Source organism: Schistosoma haematobium, chromosome 1, assembly GCF_000699445.3.
Source record: "Schistosoma haematobium chromosome 1, whole genome shotgun sequence".
NCBI lineage: Eukaryota > Metazoa > Platyhelminthes > Trematoda > Strigeidida > Schistosomatidae > Schistosoma > Schistosoma haematobium.
Genome location: NC_067196.1, coordinates 79,460,856 through 79,485,041, shown reverse-complemented (window position 1 = coordinate 79,485,041; position 24,186 = coordinate 79,460,856). Strand labels below are relative to the sequence as shown.

Here is a 24,186-nt window from a genome sequence, read left to right as displayed (position 1 = left end):
AGCTAATCTGTGTCAGGTAGAGACAGGTATCTACCTCAGATAATGGAAGATGGTCGTGCAATTTTATGAATTAATTGAACTTAGACATTAGCACCTTGGATGCCGGCCGGCTCAGCCGTCTAGACGTTAAGCGTCCGTGAGCGATACTGAAGGTCTTGGATTAGTACCTCGTTTACGGGATCCTGGATGCCCATTGCGGAGGAGTCCCATACTAGAAGAGAACGGCCGTTCAGTACTTTTAAGTTACCAATGGTGATCTAACATCGACCCATTCATGATATCAATCTAAGCTAAACTACTTTTCTAAAAAATTTTAAGAGCATATTCTTCTTTCATATGAATTACTGGTTGACAATCCATCAAATGTTTCATAAATGAATATGTTATTGGGACCAATCGTTTTACCTTGACAACTTAAAGCTACCTAGAATGAATCGAATTTCATAAATGACCCATAAATTTCATTTTGTCTACAGTGTAAAGTGTTCATCCACGAAAGATATTTCGTTGAAGTTTAGAATAGTATACGAACATCTTATTTGGTTGATAGCGACAAGGTGGCTAGAGAGATTAATGGTCAATATATTAAATGAATAATCCTTTCGTCTGTAATTGATATATTCTATCTTTATTGAAAATTAGATTACAATCAAAGCAATGATTCTATGAAGCAAATTAGTAAGGAAATTAAAACGGTTTTCAAGACATCCTGAATAAAAGCCTATCTTTCTATTTCAGACAGTGTACATAATCACCCAATCTAAACCATATTGGATTCATTCTCACACAAATACATTTACGTTGTATTAGGATGTAAACGCAGGTAAATTTTTAGATTAGAGAAGCATATACCTACTACAATGTCGGGGTATATTTCAAGATACCTAACTTCTATGATCCCTAAGATACTTCGCATTTGCAAATATTCACTGTAGGGATTTCAATGATAACATCAAAGTTATGTCATATTACTGATTAACAATCATTTCGACCGATACTTATATATTACAGGTAGAAATAAAAACATATTCATGTTAAACTGAGCGGACTTACAGTGCCTTTAGTATTCTCGTCTACACCATTTTCTGTTAATAATCTTTTATCTGGACGACATGGTAGCAAAGCTGTATTATTTAATACAGCTTTCATTTTTATGATATCATTTTGATCGGATTCAATTAAATCGCCACGTCTATGTAATGATTGTGATTTGAAGGAATTGTAAAGTTTTGATTTATTCAGCCGTTTAACTTTTGTTGATTCAGTTATATCATCAGACGGATTCACTTGCAGTACTATTATGAAGATGAAACAATAACAAGAAAAGAAACATTGAAAATAACTAATCAAAGGTAATTGTTGAGTGATACAAGTTCTTTCATAATTAATTAACCACTGAGTGGTGACCAACGTCATATTTGTAAATTCCTTAGTGGTAACCGAGTCGTACCACAAAAGTTGTGATATGGACATTAATCTAAATGACTTAATGTTACAGGTGTCGTGTCAAGATGTAAGGCGGATAGATAATATCAGCAAGAAACACTGAACCTAAGTTTTGTAGTGAATGGTTCATGTTAATAGGAAGTCCTGTCTGGTCCTCGAATAGCTTGATAGCAACGTCTCAGACCATATGTTTGGGTTACGCGTGTTTGGATCTTATTGAGAGCATCGGCTTCCTAAATAGCTTAGACCTGTCTTACGGACAACCGTTCACAATCACGAAAGTTATGTCCAGAGTTTCTTGCCGACCAATCACTTGACACATTTTTTCAATTTAAATAACAAACTGATCTTAGATATACAACTACTGATAGCCAGAAAGTACTAAACAGCTATCCTGTCCTAGTATGAGGCTTCAGATTTGGGAATCTCATCACGGACTGGAGAGAAGACTTTCGGTAAAGCGAACGAGCCAGTGTCTAATGGTTTCTAGTTGTGATCTAGCTAATGTCACTTCGTGATTTAACTTACGAAGACTCAAATATTTCCACAAACTCCGCAGTACTAATATTATTTTCAATTAAGTTTAAGCCAATATCATGAAATTTAAAATAAAAGTAACTAAGTGGCTTAGAATAAATCGATTTTAAAACAAAAAAGAAAATGATCCTGGGAAAGGAGTGATCATATCTGAATATTATGAATTCATTTATTTTCTAGATCCTCGTTAGATACCTACAACCTAAACACGATAGCATTAGTTATTAAAACAAACGGACCTACTCAACGTTTATTACATATTCAAAATAGTCTCATGAATAAAGCCAGTGATGACAAAGAAGTAGATTGACAAGAAGTAATGTAATTTTGTTCCCGAATTATAAAACATTTATAAAGCAAGATCCACAGATACAACACAGAGAACACCAACCCAATCACATTTGATGGGGTAGCTCTCGAAGATGTGGTAATTAACTTGTTAAATAAATTGTCCATATCAAATTATTTGATAAAACCGTATCTTATTGAAGAGTAATGGTCATATAATACTGAGAATTTTTATTAGTAATATCTTTGAAAACATCCATCAAAATGAATTATAATTATTTAAAATTTATAAGGAAGATTGGTCAATTCTTGGAAGTAATTTTGATAAGTAACCTATTATTGGCTCTACTTTTAATTAGTTCATAGACTGCTAAACATACATTCAGTGTAAGAATTTAATTTTCTACATTTCTAAACTGAACTCTTCTTAAGACAGGGAATAACCTTTATCCAATTTTATCAGTTAATAACTGAAATTTTCGCTTCATTAGGATTTTAATGGTTTCACCTCATAGAGAATCATTATTGATTATACGAATAGTTCCGCTTAAGTTAAATCTTTGTAGATACCTGCAGATATATATATATATATATATATATATATATATATATATATATATATATATAATCCATCAGTTACCTCGTCTTCTTTTTAAAGGATAAAACTGTGCAGTTTGAAAGTGAAACACTATTCATCAGATTACTTGGTCTAGGAAAATTCAAATGATCAGATTAAAATTTGATGCTTTTAGTTTATAAACAATATTCGATAATTTTAATGTTTGATTATATTTCCTTGAAAAAGTTTGAACTAGATCGCCAGGTGAAACGTCGGATTTACTTCAAATTTATTCGCTGAGATTTTACAAGTAAAATCTTCTTTCTTAATATCTCACATCAACTCGGTGCCCAAATACTATGAAACTATTCAATTAAATTTAGACGAAATTTCTTATACGATATTCTATTTCTTTCAAGACACTCATTTATGTCAATTGTTTCACACTATCTCCATGTAAAAATTCTATCACAATTTTGGTTTGTAAGCAGCTGACGAGAAACCTCGAAATAATATGAATTCATACTATTCTGCATCAATATTTGTTCTTGCTCTATTTAAATTCATAAAGGGAACCAATTGCATGAAATCTTTCAAGACACTTAGATTAAATAATAGAACTCATTTTTTTATTTAAACCATTGACATTTAATTCCAAACAAGTATAGTCTCGTCCTTTCTATATACTAGCGATAAATATCAAACTGTATTAGGCATACATATATGTTATATGTAGTTTAAATCAATTTAGGGTATTGTCTTGATGACAGGAAATGAGCATATTACAAGAAAAACCTTAACTACAAACTAATCTTGTAATTCCAATCTAAATGATTATGGTTGAACAAGTTTCTTTCCACGATTACCATATTCTAAATAGTCTGTTACATAATAATTGGCGACTGTTTAGAAAAGGTATACAAAATTCATTTAATTAAATAACTTCTCTTAAACTGGAACTTTTTATTTTAGCTAGACAATCAAGGTAATGATTGGATAACAATGTTTGTAAAATAAACAAGTCAAAAAAACTAAAACATACAATCAAGTAGTTTATTTTAGAGAAGATGAAACTATACCTATTTACTATGAATAATAAGATGACGAAGATTATCAGAACTGTGTGATATATTAGCGCATTACATTTCGAACAATCGGATCACATATATACCTGTTAAAAACACTTACATATATGTCCAGGAAAATAAACAGGATAGCATTTACATATTCGACTTTAGATTGATATCATGAATAGAATAGTGTTAGATCACCATTGATAACCTGGAGGCGCTGGACGGCCCTTTCATCCTAGTATGGGACTCCTCAGCAATGCGTATCCACGATCTCGCACGTGAGACTCGAACCTAGGACCTTCAGTCTCACACGCGAACGCTCAACCTCTAGACCACTGAGTGGGATCATGGATGCGTACTGCTGACGAGTCCCATACTACAACGAAACAACCGTCCAGTGCCTCCAGGTTATCAATGGTGGTCTAACATTCATCAAACCACGGTCTTAATTAAGTATAATTTATTGCACAAGAAGAAATATGTCAAACTAGTTTGGGCAGGAGTGGTTCCGGTGAGGTAAATGCAAGGCAACAACGATTGGTAAAGTTATACACCACTAATATAAACTATGTGAATAGCTGAAGGATATTTTTGTGCTGTCTCAAAAATCCAATTATCCATTGTTTTTAAATTTCAGCTTGCGTTTTGTACGGAAGTGCGTTTGACTTTATACCCATTCTTTTTTGCTATATGAAACTTATAATGTTCACTCATGATATCCTTCGACGTAACAGCACTGTTCACCTCAATTGAACCGCAGCTAGCAAAAGAAACTATATCCCTGCTACTCAACAACGACACAAATCTCACCAAATACACGACACTTCAAATTAAAAGTCTACTGGAACTCATCGATTTATGCCTAACAACATATTTTCAATTCAACAACAAAATCTACGAACAAACAAAAGGGACACCAATGAGATCACCAATATCAGGACTGATCGCAGAAGCAGTGATGCAAAGACTAGAAGCCACGATATTACCAGTGATCAAGCCAAAAGTTTGGATTCACTACGTAGACGACACCTTTGTCATCGTCAAAAAGGATGAACTGGAAAACACATACAAACTGATCAACAACGTTTTCAACGACATCAAGTTTACAATGGAACAGGAGTCAAACAACCAACTAGCATTCTTGGATATATTGATCACTAGAACCGATACAGGAAAACTGGAAACTCAAGTATATAGGAAACCGACCCATACAGATCAAATCCTCAATTACAACAGCAACAACCCAAGAGCTCACAAAATCAACTGCGTACACACATTGTTCAAGAGGGCGAGGACACACTGCAGCACACTGGCAGCACGGAAAAATGAAGAGAAATACCTGAAGGACATATTTCAAAAGAACGGCTACCCAATCAACTTCATCAAAAAGCACCAACGGCACACAGCATCAGAACCCAAATCAAGCACAAAAATCAACAAAAGGATCACCCTACCGTACATACAAGGAATATCAGAAACCGCAACGAGACTGCTGAAAACCTTCGGGATAGGTGTGGCACACAAACCAACAAAATCATTACAATCAATCCTATGCAAACCAAAAGATGAAATAACAAAGGAAAACAAATCAAACATCATCTACAAAATAAATTGTACCAACTGCGACAAACACTACATCGGACAAAGCGGACGCCCCCTCCACCTACGCCTACATGAACATCAATTAGCAGTCAAACGCCATGATATCTCTTCACTTATATCAATACACGTGGATAACTACGGACATTCATTCGATTGGGAAAATGTAGAAATCTTAGACAGAGGAAACTCTAAAAACACCAGAGAATTTTTAGAAGCTTGGCACTCAGGTCAATCAGCAATCAACAAGCATATTGAAATCAATCCAATTTATCAACCAATCAGGAAAATCATGCACAAACATAAGAACAAAAATCAAACCAATGGGAGACATAACCAAAACAAAGAAGTAAACAATGATAAATTTAAGGTCAACAAGAACCAATCAACATCGAGGTGCACAGAACAAGCTGTGAAACACATATGGAGAAATTCGAACACTTCACTTCTATCTGAAGTTTGTGCTGATGATGTCGTTCAGAAGAACGATGAAAGCTCCACGACCAAACCATCCAGCTCAGAGAACAAAACTCCACCAAAATGTTCACTATTTCTACCTGGCTTAATATATTTATTCGCTGAGATTGTAGTGAAAAGCTATGATATCCGAGTTGAGGTGGATGATGCTTCATTAAAAAGTAACTGAATTTAAAATTCTTATCGGTAGTTCAGTAGTCTCGGAAACGTACTGTTCTAAGCTCAGCTCAATTTAGAGCTGTTACAGTCAACTTCTAAAAAGCATCAAACTAACACAAAATAGTAATTTAACAATTTTTGGTTTTCAGTGGTTATCATATTCCTAGTTCGTAATCAAAACTATACATAACAATTGTCTGATCACTCATCAGCGACCAAAGTCATTTTCATCCAGTTCTTCTTTGTGCCGATTGCATTCTGTTGATCAAGTTTCAAGGTAGCAACTACTCTTGAGAACTGAATAGCATGTACGATATGTAAAAATGTTAGTTTATTGAAAGTAGTCTTTTGGAAACCCTAATGAAAACACTGAAACTTGATCGATAGAATTCAATCATCACAAATATGACATTAATCACTACTCTACAATCGATTAATTAGTTGTAATTACCCTAATTCTATAAAAAGTTAGTTGTCAGCCGAATAACTTAGTGACAATATTTTAGATGGATTTGTATCCTACAAAGACAATCATTTTACTCGAAATCATCTAACACATTAAACATAAAATGAATTTTGTATACTTTAATCTATGTCAAAAAATTTTTATATAACATCTTGGTTGATTCTTAAATTCTTATTTAACTTTATACAAATGCAAATAATTCTGATATAAAACTGATAAATGTTGATTGTTCAACTCGATATATATAGAAGAAAAAAACTAACTAAACACAACTTGGATAAAAGGGAGTCAGTTGTGTGTTGTTGTTGTTGTTTTTATATTATAGATTAGTTGATGTTATTGTAATCAGAGAAATGATGTTCATCTCGTCAAATCATCTTATATAAGCTCATATTTCACACACAGTGACATAGAAACAAACACAAATTAAATTACATATAACTTTCTTTCTCCCTTCCTCTCCCTCTCTCTCTCTTTTCATCTATTATGGATTGTCATATTTTAAATTAAGATTTTTAAATCAGATTATCAACAAACAAACCAAAAAACAAATAGGGTTAACAGTATATAGAATATGTCAAGTAAGCCAAGCAAATTTCACCGATAAAATAAAAAATTAGTAAATAGGTAAGATTTTATCATTACACATAGTTTTCTAATTTGTACCATAAGAATAAGTCCTTACTTAGCTATAAACAAAGGTAGCTTATATCTATGTGTATTAGTGATGAATGATAAATTGATCATATAAATGACTCATATATACTTATATAGTTAACTTATTGATTGCTTCTAGAAAACAGAACAAAATCATTGATAATACATGAATAGAATTTTAAGTAATTGAAGATGGTGATCTAAAATATGCTATTCGTGATATTTATAATTCATATCAGAAGGGTTTTGTGGATATTATATGCTCACTAGTGACAGGATTCAAGAGGTATTTCCTGGATTTCTAGTGAGAGGCAGTGATCAGTGGAGTTCAGCCGGGTCTGTTGTGAGATATCAGCTCACTGAAGACACTGGTGGATGTGTCGCTCAATTTCGTGGATTAGTTGAAGTTAGATATTAACACCGTTGGATGCCAACCGGCTCAGTGGTCTAGTGGTTAGGCGCTCGCGCACGAGACTGATAGGTCCTGGGTACGATTCTCGCTAGGCGGGATCGTGGATGCGCAATGCTGAGTAGTCCCATAATAGGACAAAACGGTCGTCCAGTGCTTATAGGTTTTCCACGATGGTCTAGCTTCAGTTGACACATTTATAATTATTCAGTTTATATCTCTTATATTTGGTGTGTTGTGTTGAAATATTTCTGGGAATATTAACAAAATATTCATAGAAATGTTTAATATAGTTAGAAGTGATCAGTTTGACTGTACGAGAAATACATTTGATTGAATGATAGTAGCAGCTGTAGAAAAATTGATTAACACAATTTATAAAATATAATATTGGATGCTTTGCTCTGTAATAAAAGTGGTTAATAGACCCAAGTCTTGCGAGGACATATCAGTATAATTGTTTACTAATAAGATGGATTATCTACTTTCAACACAAATATATTAATATCAGAAAGGGTTTTTGTGGATATTATAGTAATTTCAATAGTTGAGATTATGAGTCAGTTGAAGTTAGATCACCATGGAAAACCTGGAAGCACTGGAGTCGTACAGTAGGCCGTTCACTGATTCCAGGTTTTCAATGGTGGTCTAGCTTTAATTGACTCATGATCTCAACAAATATATTAGTTCACATTAAGAAACATAAATATTAGACTATACGTTAATAGTGCCAAAGTTTAAAGTGAGTCTAGATAATTCACTCCAATTTTAAAAGTTCATCCGATACTAACCTTACTTGTATTTAACTTTATTTAATCTAGATGATGTCTTACAAGATAAAATTTAAGCTGAACATGTGAAATCCATTGATGATGGGGTTGGTTAGTTGTTTTTTTTTCATTCTGAAAATGAATTAAAAAATCAGTTTACAACAAACCATTTGACTAAAATTATTGTCTTACCATAGTTCAATGTGGAAAAGTGATGTCCTTATAATGATAATTCTGATCAAAATGGTATAAAACGGTGATTTAAAATAACCATTATCATTAACGTTATGCTCATTTTGAAAGTTAATCTGCTCATTGAGAAATGCAGATATTTTCCACTCATAAAAGAAAGGAAAGAATTATGATAAGTATAAAACAGGTAATACGTAAATCAATTCATATTATTAATAATCAGTACAGAAGTCTGTGGAAAGCACTTGACCATTCTGAATGGAAACCTTGTGGTGATCGGTATTCAATATAATCCTTAAACTTCGTATACAGTTCGTCACTAGATAACGCTCCAACGGTATATTAATCAGAAGGTGAATACAAAGTGTTGATTACGTTTATTATGGGACCACATACATATATCCAAAATTACAGGTGCGTTAAACCAGGATGAAAGGGTTGTGCCGATAGGCAAGCAGGCAAGCGAGCGAGCGAATGAGTCAGCGAATACAAGTACGAGTAAACGAGTACAGATAAGCGAGAGAGAGCAATGAACATGAATAACATGGACATATATATACATAGTGAAATGAATGAATCATCGAATCAATTAAGCGGTTAGTAGTAAGGCTAGCAGCGTGAATAAATGCATAGGCAGTAAACAATGCTCAAGCGTACATGTTCATACATTCGCAACAATAGTAAAGATATAATGACATAGATAAGTTGTTGTTGTACGGATGACTCAGTTCGTTAATAAGTTAACAAAATGACTTAATCGAATTAAATGTGAACAAACTCAATTGCACGTGAGTTGCTATAACCGAAACTCCAAAGTCGGAATGGACAACAACGGTTATGAAGATGGTATTGGACGACACGGGCTGATTGAGAAAAAGGAACGAGAATGGTGACATATTTACAAATTTGTGTGCATTAAAAAAAACGGTTATAGGTGGTACAACATTCACACACAAACACATATAGGAAATTACATGGGTATCACTGGACCACACTGCAGCGAATTAGATCGACTATATTTGCATCACTAACAAATTCAGAAAATCAACAGATGTGTGAACCGGGAGAGGAGTTGATATAGCTTCAGATCACCGTCTACCTGGTGGTTGCCAAGATGAGACTGAAGTTAAAGAAGCACTGAACAGCTGAATAAGCAGCATCACGAAGGTTCAATACAGCCTTCCTTCCAGATACTGTCAAAGTCAATCAATTCAATATAACTCTCAGCAACAGATTACAAGCTTTACAAGATTTACTCAAAGAAGAAGAGGAAACTACCATGGAGGACAACTGGAAAGATATCAAAAAGCACTAACCCCAACGTATCAGGAGGTTGTGAGCCGCAACAAGCATATTGAAGAGGAATGGGTGTCTATGAAAACTCTGTTTTGGATTCAAGAAGAGAAGAACACTAAGTCAGCAATTAACAATAGTCAAACAAGAACAGAGAAGGTCAAAGCACAAGCTGATTACACTGGAGCAAACGAGCAAATTAAATAGAACATTAGAGTTTACAAGCATAAATACGTGAAGGACACACCAACGACAGAGGGAAAACCTACAACTGGATAGGGAAACTGATAGGGCAACATAGTAAGTCAGAGAGACAAACGAGGTAAGATAATCACCGAGATCAAAAGCAGAGGAACAGATGGTTAGAACACTTTGATGAACTCTTCAATTGACCAGTCCCATTGAACATCGATGTAGCACACACAGACCATTCTGTAGATGCCTCAACATACACAAGAGAAAAGCCAACATCCTCAAATACAACACGGAGAAAACCAACTCAATCACACTTGATAGAGAAACTATGGAATAGATGGAAACTTTCATGTACCTGTTTGGACAGTATCATCAATGAACAAGGAGGATTCGATTCAGACATAAACGTAATGATTGGCAAAGCAACAACAGCATTCCTACAGTTGAAAAACGTATGGAACCCAAAACAACTGTCTGTCAGTCAACATCAAAGTCCGAATCTTCAACATGAAAGTCAAGACAGTTCTATTGTACGGAGTTGAAACTTAGAGAACTACTACAACCATCATCAAATAAGTACAGGTATTTATAAACAATTGTCTACACAAGATACCGAATGTCCGTTGACCGGATGCCATCAGCAACAACCTACTGTGGGAGAGAACAAACCGGCTTCGAGCTGAAGAGGAAGACAGGAAAAGACGCTGGAAGTGGATAGGACAAACATTGTGGAAAACATCAGTGTTTGACAAATACTGTTCTATTTATTACATCATGTTACGACATAAAAAAAATATTTAAATCGAGTTTCACAGATATGTTGCTTTGTTCATAAAATCACTAAATCCAGATAGTTTAAAAAGTGTTGGTCACTAAAAACAATAATATGAATTGAAGATTTTTTTCATATTTCCTTCTTTAACACTTTTCAGTAACTTTATTACATCATAATGATAATATCATCTGGAAATATTTGAGTTTTACCAAATAAAGTACAATTTTCATATGAATACCGTTCAACTTTAAATAATCATTCAAAGATAACCTTTAAAATTAAAATTAAGACTTTCCTTCTTTCCCTTATTTTTTTCATTCTTTATCCTTACTTTTTACATTCCGCTCTTCTATTTTTTTATAATTCAGTTAAACAAAAAGAATAAAGAACATTGAACAACTTAACAACAACAATTTTTATTAGCTTTAATGTCTTATCTTTTTAGTTGACATAATCGAAACAACTGGTATACAGGTATAAATCAAAACAAGAAATTTCGCATAAGATTTAACTGAATATTAAATTCCTAATTATACAAGAATACTGATATTTTATGTAAGTAGTATGTTGATGGTATTTTCTATCCTAAGAAACTATTAAATTATGAATATATTTAATAAATTCCTTTTTATGTAACAAGTCATATATAGAACAAGATAATAAGATATTAAATAAATTCTATAGAGTCATTTGAATGATCTTGTTATTTTGCTTAGTTTTTAGATGGGATTTATACAAACCAAAACACATATGTGTAAATTAGACAAGTGATTAGAGGTTCCAGTTAAATTGTCTAAGGTTTATTGTATAGATTTATTTCTACTAATAAAAATTTATAAAATGCAACACGCCTTGTGAATAAAACAATAACAACAATTATTATCATTTATTACTTTGATTATTGAACATTTAACAAAATGTGGGGATACAAAAACAATTGAGATGATCATTTTTTTCTATGGAGCTGCACAATATAAATTGGTGAATAAAACTTTTTCAGGTTTTCTTACTAAATGGTGAATGAACCTGTGACCATTGAATGAGAATAGTGACTCTCGTTAAATTGATTGTAATATTTGAATTATGCCACAAATATTAAAGCATCAAGTTAATAAACTTTATAGATTGGGTAGCAAGAACCAACATTCCTTCGTACAAGCAATTCTTCTCAAGGGGTATCTAACAACATTTTTGAACGAACACAAGCTATATCCTTCATATGTCACAGAAACAATTATATTCTATTTAACTGATTTATGCATCTGGGTTGATAATCATATTGACTAGGAAAGCAACAACATGAATTGTATGTTCGTATTGTTTGTTTGATTCTTCCCATCGTTGTTTAGGACTGCAATTGACCAGTCTGTTATTAACATGTACATTCTGTGCAGACTGCCTCGATATTGTCTTAAGTCACGAGTATTATAAATAAAGATGGATGGTGGCTAGCAGTGGAATCCAGGACTCTGAGATGCAGATACACTCAGCTGACGAGTCCCAAGCAGGATGAAACGCATGTCCCGGATTCCGCCGCTAGTCACCATTCATCTTTGCTTATTATGAATTGTATATTTTGAAAATTGGTTTGAATGTATCGGTTTATAAGTGATTTAGTTTGTTTGGTTATTTTCAAATATATTGCTTAAAAATTAAATTGTATTCACACCAAGAAATGTTTTGAAAACTTTTTGATTTCCTTACTTAATGACTATTAAAATTAGATGAGTGAACTTAATAACATAACAACAATTATCTTTATTGATAATTAGGTCTAGTTTTCTTTAATTAAAGTGAGCCTTCATAACGAACTATATTCAGAATTAGTGATTTATAGCATTTAACACTTAAAACTTTATAAAATCTAAAACCTGGAGCTTTAAAACTGCACATTGAACTCGCTACTATTAAATTATTAAATGCGAATCATGTTGTGTACATCTCCAGTTTTTATCAGCTTAAGGTGAACTTTGCAACCATCGTCTTTATTTGTATTAATTAGTACATTTTATAAAACACATTTATACCCAGTAAATCAGTTGCATCAATTAAAATGTATCTTTATTTCAGTGATCAATGATCTATTCTTTGTCAACTATGAAAATATCAATGGTTGAGATGATGAATCAGTTGAAGCTAGACCAGATTTTCCATGATCACAACCATTGAAATTACTATAATACCCAAAAAAACCCTTCTGATATTAACTATGAAAATAGTTAATTTTATTTATTATTCAAAGAGAAAAAAAAAAGAGAATTCCATTTACCAAACATGTAATCTTTCAATCGATGTCAAATTGTGATACCTTTGTCAGAAACACACATACACACACATATAAAATAGGCAACTAAGTCAACAATAAAATTACTTTTATTCGAATGATCCACTTAATCAATTGCTATTATGTTATACATTGTTTTTATAAGAACTAGTAATAATAATGATATATACATATAGAGAATATAAATTAATCATTTAGTCATTAATTGTCATTTAAGTAATAAATAATAAATTGAATTTATTATAAGAAAATGACATTAGTAGAGTTTTGTGAATGCACACATACATAGATAACAATTAGATAGAACTCATTTTCTTTAAGATTACAATCTTCAAGATTTTGTAATATCAAGCTAGAACGATAGAGTAGTGAAAATTAGATTGTTTCAACGTTTCATTCACTCCTGAACATAATCATTTTTCTCTACGATGTTTTTTTTGTTGTTGATTGAATGGTGCAACTAATTGATTGACTTCCATTTTCGTTGTGTAATCTTATTCATTCAGTTTGACATATTCAATCGAATGTGTATACTTCTTAGTAGTTAGTTTACAAAAATGTATGTTCATTTAGGGTGATGAGCTCATATTACTTAAGATTTTAAATCAGTCATATGACTTCATTTGGTATTGTTTTTGCTTGAATCTTCCCATTTGGGTTTAAGACTGCAATTGATTAGTCTATTATTGGCATATGTGCATACTGTGCATATTGCCTCGATATTGTCTATAGAGCTTGTGAATTAAGGCAATATTGAGGTAATACACACAGTATGCACATATGCCAGTAACAGACTGATCAATTTCAATCTTAAACCGCAATCGGAAGATTCAAGCAAAAACAATAACAAGTGAATTTAAATTCACCCCATTGCATAAGCAAGTGGCTATCAGGACTCAGTAGCTGAGTGCATAACACGATGGCGTTTGAAGCGAATGGTACTGGGTTTGAGTCCCAGAGTGAACATCAACTCTGCGATGTATGTACATCCAGCTGACGAGTTCCAAATAGAACGAAACGCACGTCTCGGATTCCGCCGCTAGCCACTATTCATATATGCAGTCATATGACTACCTAAATATTGTGAAAAGATTCATGTTAGTTATAGTCTCTGTAAAACTCTAAAACGGCAATGTCAGGTAACAAGTTTTCCTTCAAAATATTATATGGCTTGTGACTTCTTATTCGAATCAGTTACCCGAATTATTTTTGAACTATGGGGAGAAAATAATGGAAAATCTTTTAGTAAGCTGAAGCCAAATGATGGAAAAACACTGGTTACTAAAATAACGGATCTATCTATTAAGGTATCAGACTTTATACAAAGTATATTGATAGAAAAACAATTAAATATGAAATACACTATTTTTGTTTATAAGATGTGAACTTTGTAGACCGATTGATCACATTTGAAATCACGATCTAACTGACAGAAAAACTTATCATCAGAAGGGGTTTTGTGGAGATTTTAGAAATTTCACTGATTGAAATCATGAGTCAATTGAAGCTAGAGCACCATGGAAAACCTGGAAGCACTTGTCGTCACTTATAATTTTAGTTCTTAGAAAACTAAATATTTTGATATAATTTAATCTTAGCTAATTTCGAGTTGTTTTAAATAGCTTCAGCTTTGCTAGTACATGAGCTTCATGTATCTGTAAATATTCATGTTGTAGCGTGTCGACTGCAGGTTATGATACGCAGCGTATTTATCGATCGATTCGGTGACGCGTAAAACACGTAATGAACGGCCTAGAGTCTCGATTGGTCCCACTTTCCTGTCTAGCCCAGCCAGTTGAGTCCAGAACGCAAGTCACAGCCTCTGAGATATGAATCATTGTATTTCAGACATACTCTATTTATATACTAACCAAACAAACCACATCGTACCATAAAATAGAAAACAACATTTGCACAATATTTAACAAGTGAAACAAACATCGACCAATGGGAAATGTCCATTTAACGTTCAAGGAGACTATTCGACTTAACACGATAATTATTGGCATATTCCTCTGCATACCTAACAATTCATAGTCATTATTACATTCAGAAGTATATTTATTTGACACAGATACTTAGTTTAAAAGAAATAAGCTGGTATATTTAGTTTTTGTAACTGACAGTTCACTGTATCCCTGAATCCCTAAATCACATAAAAACATATTAATTCTGTCTGAACAAAATCAAAATCTCTATATGTGTATTATCATTAGCCATTCTTACTACAACGATAGTACTGAGCTGGTTAATATCATGACGACTGAATCGATGGATATAATTACTGAAACGGATCAATCGTTAAAAATGATAATATCCTCACATAATTGATTTTTTTAATCTTAAATGAATACACCTTAGATAATAAAAACCTACAAACGATTAACTGATTAACTCATTATATTAATCTATAAGAGGAAACTGTTATCATTAGTTAAACACGAAAATACAATTAAATAGGACTATTACTAAGGAACTTATAGACTAGTAACCACATGTGTTGAATTAATATGATTTACGTTCCTGTTATGATATAAATAAATTGAAATTCTATATCTGTCAGTGACAATTAAACTTTGAGATGGTGGAGGATTTCGATGGAGTTTTGTTCTCTGAGCTTGTGAACAAAACTCTTGTTGTGATTCCGTTGTAGGTGTTATATTTAATTCTTGGCTCGAATGATCTGAAGAAATTTTCTGTTTTTCTTTTTGTATCCTCATGATTAAGGAAAGACTAGAATTCTCTCTCGAAACCTCAAAGCAACTAAATATGGAAAGTATTCATATCTTATTTTGGTGAATAAACCCATGATTTTTCTTTTGATGCTACTGTACAAAAACAAACCAAAAACTTTTTCAACTCAGTTTTCTTTTTTTCTAATATGAGATACGATTGTCCTAAAACTGTAAAAAAGAGGATGATGTTTCTCCATATGCCGCGTTCGTTAATTACGTTTGTTCTTGGATGAAGTTAAGTGTCTTATCTTTGTATGTGGAATTCAGTCACTATCGGACCCATATATGCGTACTAGAATCGTAAACAGGATAGACCGGGATTTCATTCCTTTCATCACTTTTGTGTCTACGGAACACATAACTGACTTGTACTTTGTTCTGAAACCTTGAACCCCAAACGCATAGTGAAAATACAAAGACTGATGATGTGGACTTATTTGATCACAAAAATAAATCAAAACGACCTATACACTACTTTTTATATGATTTATTTAGTCAGATTTATACAAATTCAGCCGAACAGTATTTAATATCAATTAATCAGTACTTTACTGCGCGAATACATATCTACTACATTATACATTTAAGTACATATAACTAATAGATATAACTAATGGGCTAAGTTACATAATTACTCTTTCTCAGGATATGATTGAAAAAAAAGTTTCTTAAGTCATTCTCACTACACTCAATCAAACATTTGCTCTCTGTGTCACATTCCATGGCTTAAGTAACTAATTATAGCATAACAAAGTTGGATCTACTCACGTTATTCTACCAGTACATTCCACTCAGCAGTGGTTATGATTAAGTCAATAAGTTTGTTTGATTTGAAATAGCTAACATATCATTCGTGTCCTGGTGAATAAGAAGCTAAATGATTAAATTTGAAGCTACGTTAATTTACATTTTCTTTTGTCAATTGCTAATTACCAAAAAGAAAACCATAATGTATATCAAATCAATTAATAATATTATTACTCAGGTTCATAACACTTATGGTCTTATATATCAAGTAGTACATTTTTATCTGAACCAAATCTCTTCTGTAGATGAGCATCGAAGAAAAATCTCAAACCAAACCAGAACACTTTTTCCGTATTCCGTTGTCGATAATGTAACTCATTTTCATATGTCATCAGAACTGATCAGTCCATTTAATTGAATTTCACTCTTCATACTATTTTCATCAAATCGAATCTACTGACCCCTAAAGTTATTCTATTTGTTTTTCAATAACATTATTCATGGTGAATAAATATGAACAATATTTTTAGCATACGGATATTTTATACATGATCGAATGACCAGGAAAAACGAACTCAGTCAAATAAACAAGCTCTTTGTTAATTACGCTAGTTTAATAGACGTTAAGTAACTTGTTGTCATTCAACTGTTAATAATTCATAGCTTGTTGCTGGTAAACAAGTTTAGAAACCGTAAACATATGAAGTTACTTGATTTAGTTCGAGTGAGCAAGCCCCAGAAATCATTACTTTTGTTCTTTCATTTATAAAACAACTAGATAGTCAAGATAGTTTTGACCATAACTTTGTGTTAAATCATTACAGATAATCATAGAGAAATATGCTAAGATATATTTCATATACATCAAGGCTTTTCAGTTATGACTGTTTAAAAACTACATGAGCTTCATGGCTACTGACAGATTAAAACTTTCATTGCCATATATTTTTATATAAGATTTCACTGATAAATAATGACATATTGAGAACAGTCATGGTACGTTGTACCTTTATTGCATTTCAATGTTTATTCATTTTGATTGTTTAATTGACAATATACTTAAAAGCACTAGCTCACAGTGGTAATAAGGGTATAAATATCCAATATACAATGAATAATGCTGATAGTTATATTTTATCTCTAAAAGTGTATACATATTTCTTGAATGACCAGTTTTATTAAGAACGTAGTATCATTTCAGTAAGCCTTAATTGTTTGTATAGGAGAACGTGTTCAGTTTTAAAATCATCCTTATTCCAAAATGATTAGATGAACAGAAATAAAAATAAATGAAGTGACATTAAAAAGAAACATATTCTATTCTGAACAAGATAAAAAGACAAGGTATTTCAAATAAAGCCATTGTGCTGTACAAATGAAGATGATAGAATATGTGTTGATATAGTATGTTTGTTAATTAACATCATTACCCTAGATAAGCTATGGAGATAGACAACCATGCTCTTCTAATGCAAGTCGTATAACTTGGACATATCATAGAGTCAACCTTAAGAAAACATTACAGACTCTGCATAAAAACTGTCAGGAGAGCAATATAAACCTTATGGAAGTCCTAGCTGTTGGAAAACTCGAACCTTTATGTATTCAGGGCGGTTTATATTGTATTTGAGTTTGTTTAGTTAATCCTTAATCCACTTTTTAATTCCACATGTAATCTGACAAGTAGTAATTCATCTGTTACTTTACCATCTACCTATCTTAAACTTTCAATTATTAGTTCTTTTTTTGTTTGACCTTTCCTACTTCTCAACTAAATGGTCATGAGAAATAAACATATGATTAGAATGGTTACACTTTAATACTCCCATTTTTAAAATGTCCTTATCCCTTCACTAAACTGAGATTCATTGAAGGGCCCGATTGTTTTAAAAGTAATTGATGGGAAATGTACATTTCACTACTCAATTATCTAAGTTGGTAACCTTCTTCCTGACTTATCACGATAATCTGACGAAGTTGGTGTTTTATTACTTAAATTTTTTTATAGGGAAACGCCTGACAGTAAAAAATAATACAGCTACTTCCTAAAAGAATACACTGATAAGCTAACATTACCATCGATAAAATTAAGAACAATAAGCATTATAAAGGTATTTTTTCATTTCTCAGAATTGTTAAATTGATGAAGAACATTTTTAAAAATAGACTTCTTCGTTGGTAAAAATTCAACAAAATTATTCCACTTTATGATGTGATCACTGTATGAGCTCATGGTTCGCAAATGAGTAAATTAAATATTGAGCTCAGATAGAAACCGACCGTTTTTAGATAGGACTTTTCCTTCAGATTTTATTGTAAACAATGATGTCAATGTTAAAGCAGAAAGTTTTAGTTTTAAGGATTTACTGATCTTATTACGAAATTCCATATTCAGGATAGTAAGCATAAGAACAGAGTTAAGGATAAATAAGAACTTTCGTCTAAATTTGATCGAATAGTTTCACAGTATTTTGGCGCGGAGTTAATGTGAGACATAAAAGAAGACGAATGTATTTGTAAAACCCCAGCGAGAAAATATACCTATTTATATTCGATAATTTTGATGTTTTGATTATATTTCCTTGAAAAACCTTGAACCAGATTACCAGGCGAAACGTTGTATTTACTTCAAATTCTTTCACTGAGATTTTACAAATACATTCTTCCTCTTTAGAGTTAAGGATAGTGGTGAGTCGCTTGTTAGTAAATAAAGTCATATTATGTAATATCTCACTACTGACTGACTTATACCGACCACGTTTGAATTCTGTCAGTTTGATTGACTGAATGTTAATGTCTTGTTGGGTTACTTTCGCTTACTGTTGTTAACTGGATTAGTCGATATTCTAGATAGAAAATATTGTCTTATCATAAAAAATCTTTCTAAAGGTAATTAGTAACTTGCTATTGTTTGTTCCCTCAGTTATTTTTTTTTCTGAAACGCTTCTGAAAGGTATTCTCACTAAATTTTATCTAACTGCAAAAAGTATTTCTTTCACTAAGATATATAAACATTTTCTAGTAGAATTCATTAATCATATGGTAGAGATGATTTAACTTTCTTATTCAAGGGTTATATAAACGTAGATACTAAGCTAGAAGGGTAGCAAATACAACTTTTAAAAATATTCTTAATTCAAATAATGACATGAAGCTTTAATTGGACTAACATTTATTTACACGAGGATCAATGTTGACAATGTCACATCCTTATTTTGATGAATTCAACTGTATACATTTTTCTTCAAAAATACTACAGTTAAAAAGCACTTAACTTATCGTAATAAGTAATACGAATCTCAGGATTATGCTTGTGAACTGAGATCTGAAATTAGACTTGGTAAAGTTTATGAGTGAAAAAGCTTTCTCATAAAAATAAGTTGACAAAAAAATGTAGAGATTTCGTGTGAAAAATATTTCGGTTTTAAAAACTTGTCGTCTCTCAGCAACATCTGGAATTCAGTCTATGTGTTGCACATGCTGTAGAATTCATTCAGTTTGTTTTCAGTTAACATTTTTATTAGTTCTATCTAATGATCATGATATGTTGATTCTGTGTTAAAAGAAAACAGGATAGCTGTTAAATAAAACAATCAGTTAAATGATTTGATATCTTCGAAATCCGTGATAATCGATTCTAGAACTCTAGATTTGATGATAGTGTTTTTCGACAGTTTACGGGGAGATCATTTGGTTGTCTAAAAAAAATTGATTTTCTCAAGTTTACAAGACAGCAGATTGAGTCTGATTACAATCCCTAATTATTCCATTATATAATATAGTGTCTTGGAAAACGTCTAAATTGTTTTATTTGTGTCCGTTTCACTACAGATTTCTAAGCCATTTTGCATATCGTGTGGAGTACAATATCTAGTGATATTTCTCTTAACTCTGTTCTATAATACACCGATTGTTAGAGAACAGGCGTTCATTATCAGCGTGCCATTAACACAATAACCAAAAACAAATTTGATTGTTAAAGTGAAAGCATAAATTATTTTTGATGATCGATAAATCCTTAGTTCCCTGGTTGATGAACACAGAATTCTCAATATCAACAATACTATTCTAAACTGAGTTTTATGAATGATCTATAGGTATAAAGACTATATATTGAATAAATCTAGTCTCGATTATAATAAGATTTTCCATATTACCAAAGATCAATGTCAAATCACTTTTACAGTAAGCTGAGCATGGATGGAGAATCCTAATGAGTAGCCTATGCTCCAGGGGGGTTAATAGGCTTAAGTAATTAAGTAAGTAAGCAAGTTACTGATCTTCAGTGAACCGACCTTATCTATTTGTTTATAAAATATATACTTTAATAATCTTTAGGTCAAATTATTATGTAAAATATTACATGAACTTGAACGTAATTCGTAGGTGTCATTACCAAGGTTTGATTTGATGATTTCGAATAAATTGAGCATTGGGTTGATTGTTATAAATAAAAATAATATATTTGTAATATCCCAATGAGTAGAAAATTGGATTTTCTGACGTTTCGTGACTTAGTGTAAGTCACTTCTTCAGAGAATAAATAACCAAATTAAAATTAATCCAAGTTTAAATAGTACAATGGAACAATGCAAGAATAATATTGGATCAATCAAAAACAGGTCTGAACAAGTTGATGTCATGTCATTTCTGTCAAGGTGATTCATAAGTGATCTGTATGTAAATTTGTGTGTATGTATATGTGCATTGTTTAAGAATGAAAACTTCTGTGACCTTTATGGCAAGAAAGGATAGAGTTTAAATTTGTAATATGATAGTGTGAAATTGTAAATACGATCAGACTGAATGGCTAGGATAGATGGTCCAAGTAGGATTAAGCATTATATGGAACGCCTCAGCTACCCTCCTTTCTTTGTAGTTGGAAAAGCCTTTTTGCAATATTTTGATATTTTTAAAATCGATTTGGTGGTTGTTGAAAATAGCATGAACTGCTATTGCCGATTTAATTTGAAGTTGGTTCAATTCTACAGGATTGTTAGGAGGTTTCTTCGTGTACCTAATATGTTCTTTGGCTCTAGCCACGATTTCGCGGGATGACTCTTCAATATAATAGACATCACAATCAATACAACCTAATTTGTAGACGCAGTTCTGTGTGGACATGAAAGGGATTTTGTCTTTCAGGCGAACTAAAGTATTACGTAGTGTGTCCGTTGTTTTGTAATACACTTTGATTCTGTGATGTTTTGTATGCAAAATGAAATGTCGCATTGTTTCAAAACCTTCAACTGATTTTATAAACCCACTCTGGTGTAGATATATCATATGATGTTCGGACTTTCTTTAAACAGTTCATGATTTTATATATATATATATTAGACTTCAAACCATAATCTGACAACGACATTTATCACTATGATTTTAAAGTTTAAAATCCCCTAACTATCACATATACATGCTATGATATTTAGAACTACATAAATACAAAGATAAGTACACATCTGTTTGATATACACGCTTAGACTATGTATGTGTTTGTTGTAGTAAAATTGTTACATCACTTTTAACACCTTGTTAACTTACTTTTTTTCAAAATATTGTCTTGACTACTGTTAAGATCATGTATTTTTCAGTGATATTTTGATGGGCAAGAAAACATTATTCATCCATTGTTAGATGTGAACAAAAATAACAATGGTTTTCGAGTCAACTAAATGATTAACTTTTAACTAGACAAATAATAATGTTCATATTCTTTTTTATCGTCCTCTTAATGGTAGATAATGTTATGAATATAATTTTAAAGTCAGATTATATTCATTAATTTTAGTTAAAAGGAATTTGTTCTCATTGAATTCTATCAACAGAATAACAACTCAGTAAGCTTTTAAGTAGGATCAGAAATTGAAATAAATATAATCTATATATATTTGAACTGAATATGATAAGAATGAGCTTTAAGAATGATTTTCGTCATAGAAATATATCACTGGAAAAAAGATAATCAAGAAGTACTTGGCAATTGATCTGTCGTTCATTGTGACTCATTAACAATGGATAAACACTACCGATGTTATCTCTTCATTTGTTTTCTAATTTTATGATCTACCTTAAACTTATATCGGTACAAATGGTTATCATTTGGATTTTCTTAAGTTTTCACACGCTAAACAGTCACATAAGCTGTCAGTACTAGTTAGATTTTTTTAAAAATCAAGACCAGCTATTAAAAGAAGACTATCAATATTATGAAATTTGTTTGGGATAGAAAATGGAGTTTATTTTATCCATTTATGGTATCAATCTAAACTCAACAATCTCCTGAATCTTATACGGATCATGATGATTAGTTCAAAATGTCAAAAAGGTTTAAGTGATAAACATTACTAAATCAGAAAGTTTTCTAAATATATCCTGTATTAAGCAAACTAATCGTAAATTGTGAATTGATGAAAAAAGCCAAATTATCACAACAGCATCACATTAAATTTATTAAAACATAATTGATAACTTGATTAACAAAATATACATAGGATTTTTTTCATTGGTTAATTGATACCAAAGTATATTCAAGTCACTCATTCACTACTTATTTATTTTAAGTAGTCAATGATGTTAGAATTTAAAAACTGAGTTTAACTGAATTTAAATAAAACAAGAACAAATATTGATGCAGAATAGTATGAATTCATTTTATTTCAAGGTTTCTCGTCAGCTGCTTACAACCAAATATGTAATAGAATTTTACATTGGGATGAGAAATCGTATGAAACAATTGACATAATTGAATGTAAATAGTTGAAATGACAATGATTATCAATAATAACAGGTCAAAGGTTATTCGGTGTTAGAATGAAGAAAACAATTAAGGATGAGTGATGTAATAGTTGAATAGAGTTCAGAGACATATTTGTTTGTAGGTAGCTGACGAGAAACCTCGAAATAAAATGAATTCATACTATTCTGCATCAATATTTGTTCTTGCTTTATTTAAATTCATTAAGGGAACTAATTACATGAAATTTTTGAAAAACCGCCTCCTTGCTCTTACCTGAATTATTTCGATTGTTTAAATAAATATCCTTTTGTATATCCAAGCAATAATTGTCTATAAGACATAAAAGATATAGTAAGAATGATAATCTTATATTTTGGTTTAGTAACGAAGACATTAGAAGTTAATTAATATTGTTTAGATAAATATTAATGTTATTACAACAAATGTTCATGTTACATCATAAATAATAAAGAATATATTCACTTATATGAAGTACTATTCAGTAAAGTTATATATATATATATATATATATATATATATATATATATATATATGAATGCAATTGGAAAAAGCAAATATAAAAAAGATGATATTGTATTTCTACTAATCAGCTATTTGATTGGTTTTATAAATGAACCAATTAGAAAAAAGTGGCAAATTTATTTTAAATAAAATTTCGCCCATTTCAAATTACATAAGGATAAGTTATATAATTATTTAAAATACCTTCAGTCGTCATTGATTGGTTACTTGTTAGAATAAAATATTTTCTACTTTAAATGAAAT

General features: G+C 31.5%; 1 protein-coding gene across 3 annotated transcripts in view; it reads right to left on the bottom strand.

The window, feature by feature from the left end:
• The window catches only part of MS3_00002209 (uncharacterized protein), a gene marked incomplete at both ends in the record, with an annotated part of 64,560 nt that extends 40,661 nt beyond the window's left edge, over positions 1 to 23,899 (bottom strand). For 2 of the 3 annotated variants that reach the window (XM_051209783.1, XM_051209784.1), the window contains 2 exons: positions 1,054 to 1,295; positions 23,674 to 23,899. In XM_051209783.1, the coding sequence (XP_051075248.1) occupies positions 1,054 to 1,295; positions 23,674 to 23,794 (363 nt within the window). Of the gene's footprint in view, positions 1 to 1,053; positions 1,417 to 23,673 lie in introns of those variants that run through there. The other variant, XM_035731207.1, reaches the window with a different exon arrangement.
• Between the last annotated feature and the right edge of the window lie 287 nt (positions 23,900 to 24,186).